Here is a 21,751-nt window from a genome sequence, read left to right on the forward strand (position 1 = left end):
GGAGAGGGGGGTTCAAGGCCATTGTATGTTTTTATCTAAGTTTTTCTTAAGCATGTCATTTGTTCTTATTTCTCTTTATTTTTTCTCTTTCCAGTAAATCTATAGCTTTAATGCTTATTAGCATGTTAGTTACGTTTTATTATTTATAGTTTAAAATCTCATTTTCTAGGTAGAAACAATTGCTTTAAGCTGAATGCGGGGTTTGATGTTAATACCTTCATTTTCATTTGGAGACACCAACAAGTAAGAGGTATGAAGAATATATCATCGTACAGCTTCATCGTCACACCATCCCCTCTTTGTTCAATTTGCTAACTCTATCGTTTGAATAAGAATAGTTTCTAGGAATTCATACCGTTAGGCTCTTCAAGTTTTCTGAGTAATTTCCTTAAAACAAAGTCAAGTTCATTTCACAAATAAGGTTGAGTAACGACTTTATTGTATAGTATATACAAGAACCAAATTAGCACTTATTTATAATTATTTATTTTTAAAAAACTAAAATCATTTAAGTCGTGATAATTATTTTATTATTAATAAAATTAAGATATCGTCCGATTTAGATGAATGACAATGCAAAATGTTGTTCATTTAATTACCTAATTTTCTTTCCATACATCATAAGTATCAAGCAATGAAAAACAATTATATGCTGCAAATATTTTTCTTGAAATTAGGTAACGCTTATTGATATAAATAATAAGTTATTGTGCTTGACGTGTATAGAAAAATAGAGAAAACTGGCACTTGAATGTTTTAGAAAGAGCAATTAACCTCGAGAAGGTATTTCTAATATAAAGATTTATATTTTTGGCTTGTCTGTTAATAAAATTATGTGTCTATTTACAAAAAAAAATTCATTCATATACATAACTCTTTTAATCTCTTCTATTTCTACTAAACTTATGAAAAAATAATTTTGGGTATTCATTATTGTTTTTCTTGATCGCGCGAAGCGCGGATATATTCTCTAGTTTTTTAAATAATGGGCTATCTTTTTGGTAATCTCGTCACTCGCCAACCTTTTACTATGTGTAGATGAAAGTTTTAATATTTAAAGAATAATGAAGAATCAGATTTGAAAAAAGACTATGCCGAATTTAAATTTGCTAGGTTCCAACTATATTATTAATACAAACATATAACTTGCATGCTATATCCACCACTGAAAGATCCAAGTTGGATAAAGCCTTTATATCTCTTGCTATGATGTTTTTCTCTTTACTTATAACTACTCAAGGGAGTTCCAAATTTACCTAACAGCTTGTTTGGATGTGTATAGGTCCAAATTTAGTAACCACGGTAACGGATAAGCATCGGGGTCGACCACGCCACAACACCTAAAGGTCGTCCTCATAAAGGCCGACGCTAGAAGCGGGCAGCTGAGATAGGATAGTAACGGTAAATTTAATTCAGAAGTAAGCTTAGGATATTCTTTATATTGTACTTTTTAGGGTTTTTTGGGTAATGTCCCTTATAAATAGGAAGGGATAGGGAACAAAAAGAGGATCTGCCTTTTTAGAACTAGAACATATTGTAAAAGTTGAAAGAAGAATATACAAGAGAGTTGTCTTATCCATTTATTCAAGCACATGTTGTTCAATCTCTATCCATAAATCTCGAGATCCCACATATATTCCAACTGTTCTCCTTCCCACGTGATCTTCAGAAGAAAGGAATCTCCCAATCATATAATCATTGGGTGATAGTTCCTTTCCCCCTATTATCTCTTTCCGTATTTACATTTATTATGCATTTATGCTATTGCATGCACTATCAATCATAGCAAATTAATTCTTGTTATTGTTCCTAGAGTTTATCTGTTATACAAGGCTTTTGTTTCGTTTGATCTAGAATTGATTAGATACAACTAAGATTCACCCATCAAACTTAACATTAATTGGTTTAGCAATTATTTGCTCAAACAATTTAGCGTCGTCTGTTTGGGAGTTTTTAGTTGAATATATAGTTCTTTCTAGGTCAAAAAAAAAAGAGAGGGGAAAGACAACCATCTTTTCTTTGTTTGCACAAACTAACGATGGCAGGAAAAGGAGATGCAAGATTGAAAGCAATAGCAGACGTCACCACCAACATTCTGAACACCATCAACGAAGATGGTAGAGGAGACAACAAGAACGTGACACCAAACGCCACGCCCAGGCGAAGTGCTTCACCCCCCCCCCCCTCACGAAAGCGTAACAGCTTCATGCGAAAGGTTATCCTCCACATCCACAGCTGAAGAGGCACCACCAGCAGTGAAAAAGTTACTGGAAGAATGGCTGACAAGCACCCTAAATAATATACTCGATAGACCCGTTCAAAGGGAGAACAGAGACACCGCGCAAGCAGACACCACAACAACCACTGGCGAATAGCCCGCACCTCAAACAGGTATCACTTACACCACTGTTGATGCAAGTAACGACGCACTTGCAGCCGTATTAAAGAAAATGGAAGAAATGGAAAACGAAAACAAGGCGCTCTGCGATCAGATGAGGGGGCATCAAGAAAGGGTCGATAAGATACCAGGTGCCCCAAAGTTGCTGCTAAAGCGAGATGTTGGTCGGTTCGTCGAACAACCATTACAACAAAGAAGCAGCTCCACATGCCATTCCCAAAACCTTCAAAATGCCACCGTACCTGAAGATATACGACGGTACTACATACCCCGAGGATCACATCATTCACTACGTCACAGCGGTGAAGGGCAACGACCTTTCGAAGGAACAAGTCAGTGCTACTGAAAAAGTTCGGTGAAACCCTGACGGGGGAAGCCTTAACCTGGTATTCACAACTGCCGGCGCGGTCAATAGCAATGTTCGAAAAAATGGCCGATAAGTTCGTCACTACCCACGGAGGGGCTAAAAAGGCAGAAGCCAGGGTGAACAACATATTCGCCGTTAGGCAATTGCCTGGCGAGGGACTCAGAGACTTCCTCGTCCGGTTTAACAGAGTGAGAATGAGCCTACCAAATGTATCGGAAGGGATGGCGGTAGCAGCCTTACAAAACGGGTTGAACAGGAGAGGATCGAGGGCAACCAGAAAACTACTGAGCAGGCTCATGAAATACCTTCCCACTACTTGGGAGGAAATTCACAATGCCTATTGCACCAAGGTAAGTGCCGACGAGGACGACCTTAACGGTCCGACCCAACGGCTAACATCAATTCAAACAGAGCCGAGAAAGATCGTCGCAACCACGGTCAAAGAGATCAGTCAGGCCCCCGTCTCAACCGAGAAAGACAACAGCCCTATGTCAGAACAGCCATCCTACTCTCTCCCCGACATGTAGAAGGGTCGCCCAGGCCGTAAACAAGGACTCAATGAAACGAAAGAGGTATGCCTCCACTCTTATCCGCTCACAATTTTTGTGTTTCCCCTTTAGAAATAGTGTACGCACTAGAGAAGCTTGGCACAAAGGTGAAATGGCCACAAAAGATGAAGTTCGACCCAAGTACACGAAAGTCGAATGTCCTCTGTGAATTCCACCAGGAGCGGGGTCACAAGACTGAGGACTGCATAGCTCTACAGCAAGAGGTAGTAAACATGTTGAACCAAGGGCACCTGAAGGAATTGATGAGCGACCGTGGACGAGCCAACTTCGGCCACGGGCGAGAACAACACCAGGGACCTCCAAAGCCGCCCTCCCCCGCTCGCACCATTCAAATGATCGTCAGCGGAGGCGATGAAGCAGCAGTCAACCACGTGAAGTTCACCACCACACACAAACTCAAGCGATCAATCACGCACGAACAGTATGACGACTTCGGAGACAGTATCATCTTCGATAAGTCAGATACCGACGGTTTGACTTTCCCTCATTTCGATGCTCTTGTTATTACTTTATGTATTTTAGATACTGATGTGAAAAGAATAATGGTTGAGGACGGAAGCGGCGCGTGTATTATCCACCCTCGAGTCCTCATATAAATGAGACTCGAAGACATGGTAGTATCGCATTGCATAACGCTAACGGGTTTTAATAATGTAGTTGAGCAAACCTCCGGGGAGATAACGCTGCCCGTTTTGGCCGGGGGTGTCACTCTGGAAACAACGTTCCACGTCATGAACCAGGATACAGCTTACAACGCCATCATAGGGAGGCCATGGATTTGTGCCATGAGAGCCATACCGTCAAGCATATACCAAGTAATAAAGTTCCCTACTCCATGGGGAATATTCAACATCCGAGGCGAGCAACGCACAACCCAAGAATGCTATCGTATCGCCCAAGACTGCACATACACCCAACAACTAAAAGAGTAGGCTCGGAAGCATAGCAATCACCGTAGTCAGGGATCATACCCGACGTGCTGACAGACATCATCAGGGACCCCGACACTGTGGAAGCTGGTGAATCAACGATAGAAGATCTTGATCCCGTCCAACTAGATAGCAGCAACGTCAACAAAAAGGCTTGCATCGGACACAAGCTCTCAGAACTAGGTAAATTTCACGAAGTTTTAATTGATAATGCCAATTTGTTCGCTTTCTCCCATGCAGATATGCCAGGCATCCCAAAAGACGTTGCCACCCACAAGCTGAACGTCGACCCGCTCTATCCACCAGTGCGGCAAATAAGAAGAAAATTCAACGCCGCAATCAATGAGGCTGTCAGTGATGAACTAGATAAGCTGCTCGCCAGTGGTTCCATACGGGAATCAAAGTATCCCCAGTAGGTCGCCAATATGGTCATGGTAAAAAAGAAAAATAGGAAATGGTGGATGTGCGTAGATTTCACAGACCTAAACAAAGCATGCCCAAAAGACTCCTTCTCATTGCCTCACATCCGGCTCATCGACGCAATGGCAGGGCACGAATTGTTAAGTTTCTTATACGCCTACTCAGGTTACAACCAAATCCTCATGGAGGAGGAGGATCAAGAGAAAACTAGTTTTATCACCCATCAGGGGACGTACTGTTACAGAGTCATGCCGTTCGGGTTAAAGAATGTAGGAGCAACGTACCAAAGGTTGGTTACCAAGATGTTCAAAGATCAACTCGGCAAGACAATGGAAGTCTACATCGACGACATGCTGGTCAAGTCAAAAAGGAAAGAAGATCACATCGACCACCTTAAAAAGGCCTTCGGTATATTAGGCGGTATGGCATGAAACTGAACCCCAAAAAATGCATCTTCGGCGTAACCTCGGACAAATTTCTCGATTTCTTGGTATCAAATAAAGGCATCGAAGTCAATCCAGACCAGATCAAAGCCATTGGAGGAATACCAGAGGTGTTGACCAGCAAGAAACATGTGCAAAAATTGACTGGCTGTATAGCCGCCCTGTCGAGATTCATCTCACGGTCATCCGACAGGTGCCATAAATTCTTCAGCGTGCTGAAAAAAGATAACGGGCTCCAATGGAACTCGTAATGCGTCGAGGCCTTGAGGGAACTAAAGGCATATTTGTCCTCGCTTCCACTACTCGCCAAAGCACAACCCGGTGAGCGCCTCATAATCTACATGGCCATCTCAGAAGTCGCGATAAACGCAGTATTGGTTTGCGAAAACAAAGGTAGGCAGTCTCTAATTTATTATATTAGCAAGACCCTGGTCGACGCCGAAACGAGGTACCCTCACCTCGAAAAATTGGCTCTAGCATTGGTCATAGCTTCAAGAAAGCTCAGACCCTACTTTCAGTGCCACCCCATATCGGTAGTAACGACCTTCCCCTTGCGGAGCATCCTACATAAACCCGAACTGTCAGGAAGGCTGGCTAAGTGGGCCATAGAATTGAGCGAGCCTGATATAACATACCAGCCGCAAACAGTGATAAAGTCACAAGTACTCGCCGATTTCAGTACCAAAATAATGTCCGAGGTCGAGCAGGAAACGCTCCGTACCTCCCATGGGCAACCCGACCTCTGGGTCCTTTACACCGACGGTGCATCTAATGCGTCGGGATCTGGACTGGGACTCGTACTCGAAGTCCCAACAGGCGAAGTTATCCGCCAATCCATACGGTGCCCCAAAATGACTAACAACGAGGCTGAGTATGAGGCTGTAATTGCAGGATTAAAGCTACCCCTCAAATACAGAGCACGACGAGTCATTCTCAGATGCAACTCACAACTCGTTGTCCACCAAGTCACAAGGACTTTCCAAATCAAGGAGCAAAGGCTATAGAAATATCAAGCAGAAATTCATAAACTACTGCCAGAATTTGATGAATGTCGACTCGACCAGATACCTCGGGCGGAAAACATCGAGGCAGATGGCCTCGCCAAACTGGCCGCGTCGACCAAAAATATCACCAAGGAGAATGTGGTCACCCTCCTCCACTCGTCAATAGACCAACTTGAGGTACATTCCATAAATTTGACTTGGGACTGGCGCAACCGCATCATGACATATTTGCAGGAGGGAGTATGTGACGACCCAAAGGGACATCACCTGTTTTCCTATTTATTCCGTGCTTCTGAGGCCTTGAAAACCTAATTTTTAGTCGCCTCGATTTGCGTGCGCAGTCCGGGCACGTAGCCGGAAAGCTTATATGTGAAATTATGTGAAAAATGCTAAATTTTGGTGCTAAAATGAGTAAATTTGACTTTGGTCAACATTTTGGGTAAACGGACCCGGACCCGTGATTTGACGGTCCCGGAGGGTCCGTGGAAAAATATGAGACTCGGGCATATGCCCGGAATCGAAATCCGAGGTCCCGAGCCCGAGAAATGAATTTTTAAAAGAAATTATTTTTCTAAAATTGTTAAGGAAAATGGAAATGAAAATTGATTAGAACGTGTTGGTATCGGGCCCGTATTTTGGTTCCGGAGCCCGGTACAGGTCTTATATGTGTTTTAAGATGTTTCCGTGAAATTTGGTTGAAAACGGACGTCATTTGACGTGTTTCGGGCTTAAATCTCAAAAATTGAAAATTTATGAAGTTTGAAGAAAAAAATTAGTGATTTTGAGGTTTGATTCCTCGTTTCTGATGTTATTTTGGCGATTTGATCGCACGGTTGAGTTCGTAGGATGTTGTTGAGTTAGTGTATGTGTTTGGTTAGTAGCCCCGAGGACTCGGGAGTGTTTCGAAGGTGTCCCGGGGTGATTTTGAACTTAGAAAAAAATTGCAGAATCTGCTGTCTGCTGTTGCCCAGTTCCTTGTTCTATGCGATCGCATAGTTGGTTCCGCGATCGCATAGTGTAAAATTCCAGGAGTCCAGTTTGTTCTACGCGATCGCATACTCCCTTCCGCGATCGCATAGTGTAGGTCTCAGGTGCCCGAAACTTTCTCTATGCGATCGCATAGTCTCATTCGCGATCGCAATGGTCAGTCTACTCCTCCTATGCGATCGCAGTGCCCTCATCGCGATCGCAGTGACCAATTACCCCCTTCCTCTATGCGATCGCATCTCTTGCTTCGCGATCGCATAGGGCAATTTTGCCCAGTTATTTAAAATGTCCCAAAACAAAACAGTGACGGGAAATTCTCACCAAACACACGAACCCTTTCTTCTCCAAAGCTTCTAGGCGATTTTTAGAGCATCTCTTCACCAAAGCTTCTTGAGTAAGTATTGTTTAACTTGTTTTCTTCATTTTCCATCACTATTTATCAAATTCCTAAGCTCAAATCAAGTGATTTAGGGTAGAAATTGGGGGAAATGGGTAGAGTTAGGGTTTTCTATACTTTCTTGATTTAGACCTCGTTTTGGGGTGGAATTTGAAAACAAATTATATAGTCGGGCTCGTGGGTGAATGGGGGATTTGATTTTGGTCCGAACCTCGTGTTTTGACCAAGCAGGCCCGGGGGCGATTTTGGAAATTTTGGGAAGAAAACTTGGAAATCTATAATTAGCCATTGGGTTTGATTTTTTTAGCATATATTGATATTATAAAGTCCTTATTGTATAGATTTGATTGAGTTGGAGCCGAATTCGAGAGGGAAAGCGGTTGTTGAGGATTGATTTGGCCGTGGAAGTTGAGGTAAGTGTTTGGTTTAACCCTAGCTTGAGGGAATAGGAGTCGAGTCTTGTTTGCTACTTGCTAATTGATCGAGTACGATGTATAGGCATGGTGACGGGTTTCTATACATTGGTGTCTAGCATAACCGTGAGTCCTTATGATGCGATTATCCTGACTTGGTTGTAATTTCCGTGTTTGTTTGAGGATTTCTATATGTTGTAAAGGGTATGTGAAAGACAATATGATCATTGGATTTCGAGGAGCATTGGCTCGAGCGATAAAGTGAATTATAAAGTAAGAAATGAAAGAAAGAGGAAGAGTTATTGGTTATTCCCTTGCCGGGGCGTTTTGTTGGTTTTTCTCCCTTGCCGGGATATTGAGTTTATCGATATTGTTCCCTTGCCGGGATTTAATTGTTCAACTGCATTCCCTTTCCGGGATTTCCTTCAATACTTGTTTACTTCCTTGCCCCTTAATTGTGACTGTTGTTTGGGCGAGGTAGAGTGATAAATATGATAAATGATATGGATCGGGTTGCACACCGCAACAATGATAAACAATATGGATCGGGTTGCACGCCGCAACAATGATAAACGATATGGATCGGGTTGCACGCCGCAACGATGATACTTATGGATCGGGTTGCACGCCGCAACAGTGATAAGATATATTGGGATCGGGTTGCGCGCCGCAACAATTATTGATTCAATGTGTTTATTTTGGGTATTAGTTTCTTGTCCGCTGTAAATTCTGAGCTGCCCTTAGATTGTTATTCTGGATTTACGGTTAATATTGTTATCTCCCCACAGCATGCTCCCCCTCCCATATTGCCTACTTGTCTTGTATTTTCGATTCCGCTGTATATGTATATACAATTGAACAAGTTTATATGGTAGTCCAGTGTAGCCTCGTCACTACTTCGCCGGGGTTAGGCTAGACACTTACCAGCACATGGGGTTGGTTGTGCTGATGCTACACTCTGTGCTATTTGCACAGGTCCAGGTTTCGAGCAACAGCAGCAGCATTAGTGCGGGAGCAGACCTTCAGTCCGTCGAGACACCGAGGTAACCTTGCAGGCGTCCGCAGGCCCGGCGTCTCCTCTATCCTTACATTAGACTGTCATCTCATTGTATTCGAGATAAACAGATTTATGTTTCTTTCAGACCTTGTATTTAGTACTTCTTAGATGTTCGTGAGTATGTGACTCCAGTTCTTGGGTAGAGATACATGTTGGGATTCCGTGTTTTATTCAGCTATCTAAATTTGAGACTTCCGCTAATGAATTTAATTCTGGTGCTTTTATTTTAATGCTGTTAATTATAAAAAGGAACACGTGTTTAAATGAAAAGGTAATTAAGTTTGGCTTGCCTAGCTCCTATTAGTAGGCCCTTCACGACCCCCGAGGGTGGGAAATCCGGGTCGTGACAGAGTACTCCCTCAAGATAAAAAGGAAGCCAAAAAGCTCCGAATGCAAGCGGCAAGGTACACCATCGTAAATCACGACCTATACAAGAGAACGTTCGAAGGCCCCTTGGCAAAATGCCTAGGGCCGAATCAGACAAGGCGCGTGCTCGAAGAAGTACACGAAGGCCATTGCGGTGCCCATACAGGCAACAGAGCCCTCGTTAGATGCCTCATTCGGACAGGATATTACTGGCCCACTATGAAAAAGGAAGCCGCAAATTACGTCAAAAGATGCAATAATGCCAAAAATACGCACCTGTGATACATCAAGCGGGCGAACACCTCCACTCTATTACTTCGCCATGGCCGTTCATCAAATGGGGAATGGACATTGTCAGACCCCTCCCAGCAGGACGAGGTAAGATACGTTTCCTTTTAGTTTTAACTGACTACTTTTCCAAATGGGTAGAAGTAGGTGCGTTCACCCAAATACGCAAACAGGAAGTCATTGCATTCATATGGAAGAACATCATATGCCGTTTCGGCATCCCTAAAGAGATCAGCTGTGACAATGGGCCCCAATTCACCGGGAAGAAGACCACCGAGTTCTTCGAAAAACGGCACATCAAGAGAATACTCTCCACGCCATACCATCCCGCCAGCAACGGTCAGGCCGAATCCTCCAACAAGACAATACTGAAAATCTTAAAGAAAAAGCTCGAGGATGCTAAAGGGTTATGGCCGGAACTTCTACCAGAGGTACTATGGGCCTACGCACCATGCCGAAAACAAGCACAGTCGAAACGCCATATTCACTAGTCTACGAGACTGACGCCATGATACATGTTGAGGTCGGACAGCCTAGTCTAAGATACTCCAATGAAAGTGGACAAGACAACGACGAGAACAGAAAACAAGACCTCGGATAGGCAGAAGAACGAAGAGACATGGCTTACGTAAGAATGGTAGCCCAAAAACAACAAGCTTACTACAACAAAAAGGCCAAAGTACGGCCACTCAAAGTCGGAGACTATGTTCTCAAAGCCAAAACACTGGCGAGCAAAATTAGGAACCATTGGGACGGGCCATACAAAATTACAGCAGCGGCAAGCAAAAGAGCATTCCAACTAGAAACAATGGAAGGAAAACTACTACAAAACAATTGGAATGTCGCCCACCTCAAATACTTCAACTTCTGAAAAAGGACGCCCCTCAAGTCGTACTCTTTTTCCCTCACTCGTGTTTTGTCCCAATTGGGTTTTCTCGGGGAGGTTTTTAACGAGGCGACGAAGGGGACGTCTCGAAGTTCAACGTATAATTCATCGCTCCGCCTGCCGATTGTTTCTCCAGGCCAGACGATGAAGGGACTAGATACAGGGAAACTTCTCCAATATATGTATGAAAGGGACATATATAGTATTCTCCAATGAATGAAATAAAGCAACACTTTGTACTCTCCACCAAGATATTCTCAAATGAGTGAAATAAAGCAACATTTTATTCTCCATCATTTTTTAACATTCGACCTCGCTCGAATTACTTAACATTCGACCTCGGTCGAATCAGTTAACATTCGACCTCGTTCGAATCAATTAACATTCGACCTCGCTCGAATTACTTAACATTCAACCTCGCTCGTATTACTTAACATTCGACCTCGCTTGAATCACTTAAGACGCCCTCACAGCAAACGACAATAATAATTCGCAGGTATACAGCAAAAAGGTAATCATTCCATTACAACTGTTATATTACAAAAACTTTTTACAAAGGGCTCGAAGACGCCCTCACAAAAATAGCAAGGAAAGACAAAATAAATACAACGGCCCTACGTCGCGTCATCCCCTGCGGCATACTCCTCATTATACCAAGAATCGGAGGCGAGCTTGTCCGCTCATCATCGACATCGTCCCCGCCAGGCGTACCAGGATCATAACCATAGGCCTCGCGGGCCGCACGTGCTTTAACACGAACACCCTCGAGTTCCGCCTCGGAAACCTTTCCGTTAGCATTCAGGGACTTGTACACGTCAAGCTGAGCTTCGGCATGAACCCACATCTCATAAAACTCCCGCGGCACGACGAGATCAACAGAATTATGAGACGTAGATGGATGCGATTGCCGTCACACTTCCTCTACCTTCAAAGCAACAACCTATTCGTTCAATCCGGACAACTCCGCCTCCAGACCTTGGATCCGCTCTTCTATCCTCGCTACCTTGAGCGTCGAGTCTCCACCTCATTATCCCGTTTAGACCTACAAACACGGAGGACATCATCCAGGGCTGCTACTTCAGAAACGGCGGCCACCGTGCCTTTTTCGGCACGAGCCAATTCCTCAGCCTTAGCTCTCAACTCACCCCTCAGATCGACAGCCTCCACCACCTCCCTTCGCCCAAGCTCAGTAGTTAAGGTGGCCACCCGCGCCTAAAGATCAGCGTTCTCGGCCATCACCCCCTTGCTCACCTCGAGCTCATCATCCTTAGCCCTAAGAGCCACCTCAAGTTCACTGCATCGACCTATGGCCTTTATGAGCTCGTCGTCCCGCTCTTTCAGCTCTTCGACTTTCTGTGCCAACTCTCCCTCCTTCTGCTTAAGCCCGTCGCGAAACAGCTGAAAATCACTATCTTGAGTAAAGACATCAGCCAACGCACGGTGCTTGGTGCAGTATTCTTTGTACTTGGAGGCCACCTTCCCAAAAATGGTCGTCCTGCGTTCATCCCTCCGGTCACGCTCGATCTCAATAATAAGAGTCTGGCATACAGAGGAAAGAAAGTCAGCATAAGTAGGTTACGCATGCGAAACAAATCCTAATAGGAAAAAGAAAAAAAACACTTACTCGCAAAGCCATGCCAGAAATGCTCCGCGATAGCTCCGCGTCACTCATCGCCTGAAGCGCCGCGTTCTCGGAAGCGGCGCACAAGGTAGCAAATGCCGACACTGCCTGCTCAAAGTTCGCCAAAAGATCGTAACCCACAGGAATGATTACGTGACGGTTAGGACCCTCCGTCCTTACTTCCACGCAGGTATTTCTCTCCAAAAAGGCCCGCGCATATTTAGGGTCAATATCTGAGCCTGAACCATCGCCCTCTGCGAGCACTGCTCCATCCCCTCGACGACTTTCTTCTTTTCAACGCCGGTGGCGACGGCCTTCCCGAGCTCCACCCTTCTCCTCTTTCTCGACGGCGACACCTCTCCGTTGGAAGACTCATCTACGAGGTGGTAGGTAGGCCTAGATGAGATCTCGTCCCGTACAGAGACATCCCGAGGAGGGTCCCTTGTTGACAAAGTCTGAGTGCGACCTCCACAGGCGGACTCGGCCAAAGTAAATTGCATCCCGCCGATGCAATGGCCTGGCAGAATGCCGGTACTGGAGCTTTCTTTTTGGAAGCTCGTCAGCCTGTCATCACAAAGAGGTCGTATCAATAAACGACAGCAAACAGCCGAAGGTCGAAACAAAAATAACACTTACTAGACGGAACCTTCGGTCCAAAGCGTTTGTAGAAAATGACCCAATCTTGGATACCCACCATGTAAGGTAGCACGCGAGCCACCCAATCCTCATGCCGATGACGGGAAAAAGGTCAGCTGCACGGAAAAATCATAGATGAACAGAAATCAGAAAGAAGGAAAGTAGATAACAAGCGTACGTCATCGACACCTATGGTTATGATTCCACTGCTCAAGAAATCCAGCAGGGTCCGACACCAAGTGCTCCATTTTGATAAAAAGTTACTTGTGCCAAATCTTCCGGCTCGCCCTGTTGTCCATTCCAACTACCAGCTCCCTGGTCCCGCGATGTCGCAGATGTATCATGGTACCTCTGTGAAAGCTTGGGGAAAACATATGTAACAGGTGGCGGATGTCGACCTCACACCCAGCCAACTTCGCGTACTTTGTCAGCATCAGGAAAATTTTATTTAAGTACGGAGACAGCTGTGCCGGACAAATGTCGTAAAACCGACAGAACTCCTCCGCCAGCGGAAGAAGAGGGAGGGTATGACCAATTACGAAAGGATAAATGTAAAAAGCGCAGTATCCAGGTCTATGGACCTCTACGATGTCCCCCCCCCCCCCAGCTGGAACCATCTTGACGTGAGAAGGAGTATGGTATGTAGACCGGAGTTCATCTATGTGAGACAGCCCGGTTTCAGAGATCACCGGAACGGGAGAAGGAGCAAGTTCCTTTTGGAAATCGTTCCTAGATAAAGGGTTTTAGGGGAGTATCTCTTCTACGGTAGGAAAACTCTCACCCTCCTCAACCACAAAATCCACACCACCGGAAAGGAAGGGCCACTGACAACAGAGTGGCGTCGGAAACTTCGTCATGTATGCGAAGAGTTCGGGACATCTCGATAACAGAAGGTGTGCTATTAAACCTGAAGAGAGAGACGGTGACTAACCAGGAAGCTGAGAAATGAAATCGCAGAAATGGAGCTGATAACAAGAACTGATAAAGATGATCGAAGGAAAATAATGTACATACAAGGGAGGAAGTGGCGAAAATTTCTTAAAAAAACGAAACCCTCACCTATTTATAGGGCTGGGTGGCGCAAGAATCGAAGCAAAGGATTGTCAATGGCACTAAAACCAAAGCGACAAGCAGACTGACGCTGTCTCGGAAAGATTCGTAATGATGACGCGCGTGGCAATGACGTCACATCTCGACAACCATACCAATCAGGATTCCGCAGGTCGTGTCATTCTCTCGATCTTAGTCGACCCAGCGTGATCTAATGGCAAAATTCTCCCACGACAAAAACGAATGATGTCCGCTTATCGAGGACGTGCGGGGCTACGACCTCAACAAGCGGAGGGACTAACTGTATAGGTCCAAATTTGGTAACCATGGTAACGGATAAGCAAGACAAAAGACGGGGTCGACCATGACATAACGCCTGAAGGTCGTCCTCATAAAGGCCGACACTAGAAGCGGGCAGCTGAGATAGGATAGTAACGGTAACTTTAATTCAGAAGTAGGCATAAAGAATATTCCTTTGGATATTCTTTATGTTGTACTTTTTAGGGTTTTTTGGGGAATGTCCCTTATAAATAGGAAGAGATAGAGAACAAAAAGAGGGTCTGCCTTTTTAGAACTAGAACATATTGTAAAATTTGAAAGAAGAATATATATGAGAGTTGTCTTATTCATTTATTCAAGCACATGTTGTTCAATCTCTATCCATAAATCTCGAGATTCCACATATATTCCAATTGTTCTCCTTCCCACGTGATCTTCAGAAGAAAGGAACCTCCCAATCATATAATCATTGGGTGATAGTTCCTTTCCCCCTATTATCTTTGTCCGCATTTACATTTATTATGCATTTATGCTATTACATGCACTATCAATCATAGCAAATTAATTCCGCTGTTTATTGTTCCTAGAATTTATCCATTATACAAGGGTTTTGTTTCGTTTGATCTAGAATTTATTAGATACAACTAAGATTCACCCCATCAGACTTAACATTAATTGGTTTAGCAATTATTTGCTCAAACATGATGGTTGTTCCCCGTTGTATTGTATTATATTGTTATCTCAAAACAATGTTTGTTTTGATTGTTTCACTAAAATTGGTTGTATTGTATTGTTAAATCTATTGTACCGGAGCAATGAAAAGTCCCCTTTTTTGAAACAGCCGATTTGGTGTGGTGAGATTGTTTCCTATTATTCTTTTCAATTATGCCCTAACTTATTACTTCACAATTGTATTTTACCCTTTGCCTTTTTTTTTTTCTCCTATTTTAACTCCAAATCTCCAACCTATAACCTACTTTATTTTTTTTTCCAGAACTTCTTCCACCAACGTTAAAGGTGTTTTAATGCCTTCTGTTTTATTTTTCTCCTAATTTTAACTCAATTCTAATTAGTTGTGATCTTTTGTTTTGCCTTCTTCTGTCTCGCTCCTTTGTTCTGCTTTCTTAAGGTGTTTTGCCTTCTTCTGTTTTGTTTTTTTAAATTATTTTTATGCATAATTTTTAATAAATTTAATATTTGAACAATTGAGAGTATTTTAGTCAATCAATTACATTACAGTACGATACAGTCAAACTAAACAACCAAATATTATTTAGCAATAACAAACAATACAATCTATCCAAATATTGTATTTATAAAACGATATGATACAATACAATACATTATAAAACTACGGGGAACAATGATCCAAAAAGAGTGTAAATTGTCCAAAAAAAAAATTGACATACTGAAAACAATGTGCTAGTAGACAAATATATAAGTCTAGCCTAAGTAAACTAGGAGTTCTGATTGGGAATTCTTTAATAGTTAGTTGCTTTTGATTATTAGTACAATAATTTTTTTAACTTGCTTATATTTGGTCTGAAAATGATATATTTCCAAGCCAGAGAATTAATGAGTGAAGAAAAGCTCAAATAAGAGAGTGAATCCGTTGTAATTGACATTGTCCTTCTACTAAGATTTATTTTAAAATCAGTGACTGTAACAAATTTTCACTTACTTCTCTATATAAGCAGTGAATTTTACTCTATTCCTTATCAATGTGCAATAGAATTTTGTTCCTTTAACATATGAATTCACTCTATAAACAAGCTTTGAATCATTGGAGGACTTTATGCGAAGTTGTTTTTCTCTTGTGAAAAAAAAACTAAGTTTTACTAGCATAAATAGTTATTCCAATGGAAAGTCTAATATTTATACCAGTATATGATATTTTGTAAATTCGACACCCTATATTTAACGGAAAAGGGTTCAAAATGCCCCTAAACTATTGGAAAAGGTTTAAGAATACCCTTCATCCACCTATCGGGCTAAAAATACCCCTCCATCCACTTTTTTGGTCCATTTATGCCCTTTGACTATTAGGTCAATGCTAAATTAAAAATAATTATTATTCTTTTGTAAAACTTAAAGAAAAAATATTTTGCAAAATATTTTTGTTTTTTTAAACTAATGCACCAGTAGTCCACTAATTTAGTAAAGTCTTCTTATTTTATTTTTTTTCAGTTTTTACAAAAAAATAGTTTTTTTATTTTTTTCAGTTTTTTAAAGCATTTTTTTTGAAAAAACTGAAAAAAATGTTTTTAATAAAATATTTTCGTTTTTTAAAAACTTAAAAAATATATTCATTTTTTGAAAATATATTTTTTCAGTTTTTTCAGCTTTTTTAAAGCATTTCTTTTTTCAGTTTTTTTTTAAAGAAAAAATATTTTCGATTTTTTAAAAAAAATGAAAAAGAAAATTCAAAAACGAAAATATTTTGTTTATTTTTTTTCAGTTTTAAAAAAACGAATATATTTTATTAAAAACATTTTTTTTTCAATTTTAAAGCATTTTTTTTTTTGTAAAAACTAAGAAAAAAAATATTTTTAATAAAATATTTTCGTTATTTTAAAACGGAAAAGATATTTTCAACAAAATATTTTTGAAAAATATTTTTTGTTCAGTTTTTAAATCATTTCGTTTTTCAGTTTCTTTTTAAAGAAAAAATATTTTGATTTTTAAAAAAAACTGAAAAATGAAAAAAAAAATATTTTTCAAATACTTTTTCAGTCTTTAAAAAACGAAAAATATTTTATTAAAAACATTTTTTTTATGTTTTTACAATATTTTTCCAGTTTTTATAAAAAAATGCTTTAAAAAAACTGAAAAAATGAAAACAAAATATCTTTTTGTAAAACCTGACAAAAAAAGAAGAAGAAGACTTTACTAAATTAGTGGACTACTGGTGCATTAGTTTAAAAAAGCTAAAATATCTTGTAAAATATTTTTTTTAAGTTTTGCAAAAAGAATAATAATTATTTTTAATTCAGCATTGACCTAAAGGTCAAAGGGCATAAGTGAACCAAAAAGATAGATGAAGGGGTATTTTTAGCCCAATAGGTGGATGTAAGATATTTTTAAACCTTTATAGTTTAGGGGCATTTTGAACCCTTTTCGTATATTTAATTTGGTTTTGACCAGATTAATTTTTTTCATTCACGTCAGAGTGACATATCACGCTAAGAAACAAATTAAGAATGAAAAACAGAAACTAATGCAAATATTCGTTAGCACAAATTCATTAAGGTCAGCTAAAGCCTACTCCTACTACTAAAATACGTTACAAACTTAAAAAAGAAATTTATAAAAAAAATCTATTTTTTCCTTTGTGAGGAGGGGTACATAGAAGATGTGAGGGTAATTTTTTTTTTTTTTTTTTTTAGTTCTAGTACATTTGGGTATAGGAAAGGGGGAGAGGGATCGAGAATAACGAGAATTAAACTTACACTTATAGTGCAGAAGATTTAATTCTATCAGCACGAGAAAGAGAGAAAAAGAACAGTGAGAATTGAACTCACTTTTGCTATGTAAAAAACTTCTATCGATACCACTAAACTGTAAGTCGTGCTTGTGCCAGGGTATAATTTTTTTTATATGTATGACACCATTTCTTTTTCCTTTTCTCTTTGATCACAGTTGTTCTTTCTTTTGGACGTACGGTGGAATTGAGATTAGACATTTGCATTTTCTCCTTTGTTTCTTTTACTCCAAAAAGGAGAAATACTATGAAGAGGGTCCATGGCAAGGAGGTGGTAATTGGATGCCAGTATAGCCAACATTTGCATTTTGACATTGAGAAGTAATTGGCGTATTTGCTATATGCTTCAAATTTATGTTGGTAAGTCGAACATTTAGGCAAGGGAGTCGTGCACTGCACATCAATTGCACTGCTACTTCACTTGTTGTTGTTCCCCTTATGTTCTGGTAAATTACATCACTTATTCTTACTTGTGATGGCTGCACCATATAAAACCGTGAATCATAGTCGTCAATCACTACTCAAATGCTACTAAAACGAAAATTCAACATCTTATGAAATTTAATTAAGACGTACGTACGGACCTCGGTTGATTTGTCACCATAACTCTGGTCTATGATGATCGGATTTTTAACGTTTTCCATCACAATATCGCTGAACATCATCCCTATTGCTCTGTTAGGATTCTCTCCTGCAAAAGTTTTGATTCTGATACCATTTGTTGTGCCCCTCAACGTGCAATTTTTCACGATGAGTCCTTTAATTTCCAATTCGCCAGGCAACTTACCAATACTACCGACACTGTGTTTTTAATTAGCACAAACACATAAAAGCGTATGAGATTATACATAATAAGAGTATTAAATGTTCGAGTTATGTGGGATACAAGAAAAAGAACGTAAATACTTAATTTTTGGAATAAGTATATGTGTACCTAATGCCATGGCCAGGGCCACAGGTGACTTTGTTAACGGTCACATTATTTGCTCCTTGTCCAAATGAGACACAATCATCCCCTGTTCTAATTACACTTCTGGAGAGTTTTATAGTGTTAGATTTGCTTATGTGTATGCCATCAGTATTTGGGCTGTTTTCTGGAGCATCAATGGTAAGGGCATGGAACCTTACTAAATAGCTATTAGTAATATGTATATGAAATCCCATGCTATTTATCAAATTCAGCCTCATTACTTTTCCGTTCTCTACACCATTGAAGAATAAGGTCTACAAAATAGAAGAAAACATGCCAAAAGTTTCAATAATCAAAGATAAAATAAAAAGGAAACCGAAAATGAACTTGATAATAATAAAAAGATATTGGAGTTGCAGTCTAATAAAAACATCACTCACGTGCAAAAGTGAATAGAGCATAATATATATTGATTTCAACTGAATCCAATATTTTCCATACCAAGTATAGAAATGTTTTAATATCCCCCAAATTTCAAAAGGTATTACAATATTCCGTCATCGTAAGGCCCTCTTTTTTTGGTACTTTTTCCCGCCTCTATTCACGAATCCACCCATCCCAAAAGAGAGATTAATTCTAAAAAGAAAGGATAGAGAAATATTCCTTCCGTTCCCGCTTAGTTGTTATGGTTACTAAAAATAATTATTCCAGAGTTTTTGTCATTTTTAAAAAATCAAGAAAGAATTAATTAATTTTTTCCAACCTTTATCTTATTCTAATAACTGTGGAGAGACAGTAATATAGTGAAAGCAAGAATAGTAATAAATTGAGATTAAAGTGTGGAAGTCGAGCATTATGGTTGTAGGCTAAGAGGTAGTCTAGCTTTTTTCTACTTCGAACCGGGGGTGAGGCTAGTTTGATAGGGTTGATCTCAGACGGCTAGTGGTTAATATTGTGTACACACTATCTTTCTGTTTTTCATAGCACCGGACCTTAATTAATGGTTATTGTTATTTCATGTCATATATTTTCTGGTTTGTGTGATGCTGTTATTATTTCTGTTGACGGTACTGATATATTGTCTTTTCTCGTCTTCTCCGTTTTCTTGAGTAGAAAACGAATTTTACTTGTGGGATTTTACTGATTCATTGTTGTTGTTATTGTTGTGTGCAAAAGACGAAAATGACAAGTAAAAGGCAACATATGAATATGAAATGAGGAACTTACAGCAGGGAGGTGGACACAATTAGGATTGGTTTTACAGTCATTAAACTGCCAAAGAGCTTGACCTTGAGCATCTAAAGTGCCTCCACCAGTGATAATAATGCCATTAATTGAATCAAATGAAATCCAAGCAAAGTTTGAATATTCAGAAACATCAGCCACTGCTTTTAAGGTTCCTGCAATTTGAACAATTATAGGATGTGTTCCTTTGCATGGTCCTGAAAATATGGTCTCTGCTAGTGTATATACTCCAGGTGGTACAAAAAGTCTTGCACTCCCATTGAAATCACAAGCTGCTCGCCATGCCCTCATAAATGCCTGAGTTGTTCAAAAGCAAAATTACAAGTATAGCTAAGAAATAATAAACAAAAAGAAAATTTTCATTCATGCCGAGGTACGGATATCTCCAACACATTTCATTACTAATGAGTTCACCCCCAGAAAGGTTTAACCTATTTTCCATAACCTATATGTGTTAGATTTTAACTGTTTTTTGGTTAAAGAACAATATAATGGGAAGTATACGCATTTGTTGGATATTTAACAAAAAGTATTTAATATAGCGGAACATAAATCATTTCTCTATAGTGGCGGATCAGGAATTTTAAGTTAGTGAGTTTTAAATTCTACGGCGGATCAAGAATTTTAAGTTAATGAGTTTTAAATTCTAAGACATGACAACTTGTTAGATTATCATAATAGATAGTTTATACATATTACATAATTTGGACAAAATTGTTGAGTTTTGTCACACCCCGTAATCGATATTCCCCTTTTCTTCAGAGCTAAAGCAACTATATATTTGCCTCGTCACATGTGATTTGCATCAAAGAGTTCGTCACTCAATCCATATTATAGAATGTAAGGCCCCAACCAATGTTAATAGCAAGAGAGGGAAAATCATTAAAAGGCTACAGGATAAATGATTGAATTGTATACTTTCATGCATTCCTTTCTAGAAAATTTTAAAATATTTACAACCAAAATTTCCTTTGGATTTTCCTAGCTTGGTAATAAATTTGCTTAAATATTTGAAGAAAGCAAGATGACGTTAATTAATTACCTGTGTACTTATAAGTGGTGAGTTAGGTTTGGCACCAAAATTCAAGACGTTAAAAATGGTCTGATCAGCAATATTATTGCCGCCTACAGGTTGAGGAAGAAGGCCACCAACTACAGCTGCATTGCACGTAATAACCAAAGTTGAATACAACACAAGGATGAGGACTAAACCAATCGTAGTCATGGCCATTTTAGCATGCCCCTCAATCAACCTTTTTTTTATTACCTTGGGCTAAAAGAGAGTTTTAGATTTCACAAATTTAAAGCATTTTTTAGCTCCCACCCAGAATATATTGGAGGGGATTGACCTCAAAGGGGTAAGAGCTCTCTCTTTGCATGAATTCTTCTTCCTTGCCATTTTTTAGCAAATAAAGAAAATTCCTCCGATAAATGCTCTAAGTTGGTCTCACTTTGAGGACGTTGTTGCTTCTTTGCTTGGCTCCTTTAATTTAGTTGTGACATTAATTTAGATAATATCATATCATATATTTTCTAAATTCATTAAATTCCCTACCCTGAATTTACGGCTGCTTGTTCTTTTTCCCTTTGTGCCTAAAAATAGTGCAGTACTCCCTCCTTTCACATGTGACTAAGGAGGTCACGGGACGTGGAAACAACCTCTTGCAGAAATACAAGGCGTACACTCAGTGACGGATCCAGAATTTTAAAGTGATGGGTGCTCGCCGATAAAAAATCCGAAAGAAGAGGAAAAAAAAGTTTAGTTATGGGAGCTCACTCTATATTTGTCTAACTATTTTTATAATTGCCTATGCAAATTTACTAAACCCCTATGGTTCGGCCTTTCCCTGGAACCCGCATAGCAGTAGCTTAGTGCACCGGGCTGCCCTTTTCTTTCCCTCCTTTCACTTTTACTTGCCCATAATGGACTTTACACACCCCTTGAGAAATAATAAATGAAATACATATTACTGTAATAACCATAATAATGACAGTATTTTAAGAA

General features: G+C 40.1%; 2 protein-coding genes across 2 annotated transcripts in view; both read right to left on the reverse strand.

Annotated features, from left to right (window-relative positions):
• Window positions 1-2,583, reverse strand: part of LOC109240112 — a 4,393-nt gene extending 1,810 nt beyond the window's left edge. Inside the window, exons 1-4 of the mRNA XM_019406736.1 lie at window positions 2,527-2,583; window positions 2,403-2,482; window positions 2,190-2,291; window positions 2,034-2,095 (exon numbers count right to left, since the gene is read on the reverse strand). Of these exons, the coding sequence (XP_019262281.1) occupies window positions 2,034-2,095; window positions 2,190-2,291; window positions 2,403-2,482; window positions 2,527-2,583 (301 nt within the window). The remainder of the gene's footprint in view (window positions 1-2,033; window positions 2,096-2,189; window positions 2,292-2,402; window positions 2,483-2,526) is intronic.
• Window positions 2,584-17,336: 14,753 nt separating this feature from the next.
• Window positions 17,337-21,123, reverse strand: LOC109240114 (exopolygalacturonase-like). Its single transcript, XM_019406737.1, has 5 exons — window positions 20,789-21,123; window positions 19,729-20,043; window positions 18,526-18,815; window positions 18,176-18,392; window positions 17,337-18,070 (listed from the first exon to the last, which is right to left on the reverse strand). The coding sequence occupies exons 1-5, from the start codon at window positions 20,975-20,977 to the stop codon at window positions 17,837-17,839; spliced, it is 1,245 nt and encodes a 414-aa protein (XP_019262282.1). The 5' UTR covers window positions 20,978-21,123; the 3' UTR covers window positions 17,337-17,836.
• Between the last annotated feature and the right edge of the window lie 628 nt (window positions 21,124-21,751).

This window comes from Nicotiana attenuata, unplaced genomic scaffold (genome assembly GCF_001879085.1).
Source record: "Nicotiana attenuata strain UT unplaced genomic scaffold, NIATTr2, whole genome shotgun sequence".
Lineage (NCBI taxonomy): Eukaryota > Viridiplantae > Streptophyta > Magnoliopsida > Solanales > Solanaceae > Nicotiana > Nicotiana attenuata.

What these genes read in the sequence shown, in the direction of transcription:
- LOC109240114 (XM_019406737.1), bottom strand. Translation starts at nt 20,977, where the DNA reads ATGGCCATGACTACGATTGGTTTAGTCCTCATCCTTGTGTTGTATTCA. An exon ending in CACCACTTATAAGTACACAG is followed by an intron (nt 20,044 to 20,788) that starts GTAATTAATTAA and finishes TGAACAACTCAG; the next exon opens with GCATTTATGAGGGCATGGCG. An exon ending in ATTGTGTCCACCTCCCTGCT is followed by an intron (nt 18,816 to 19,728) that starts GTAAGTTCCTCA and finishes TCTATTTTGTAG; the next exon opens with ACCTTATTCTTCAATGGTGT.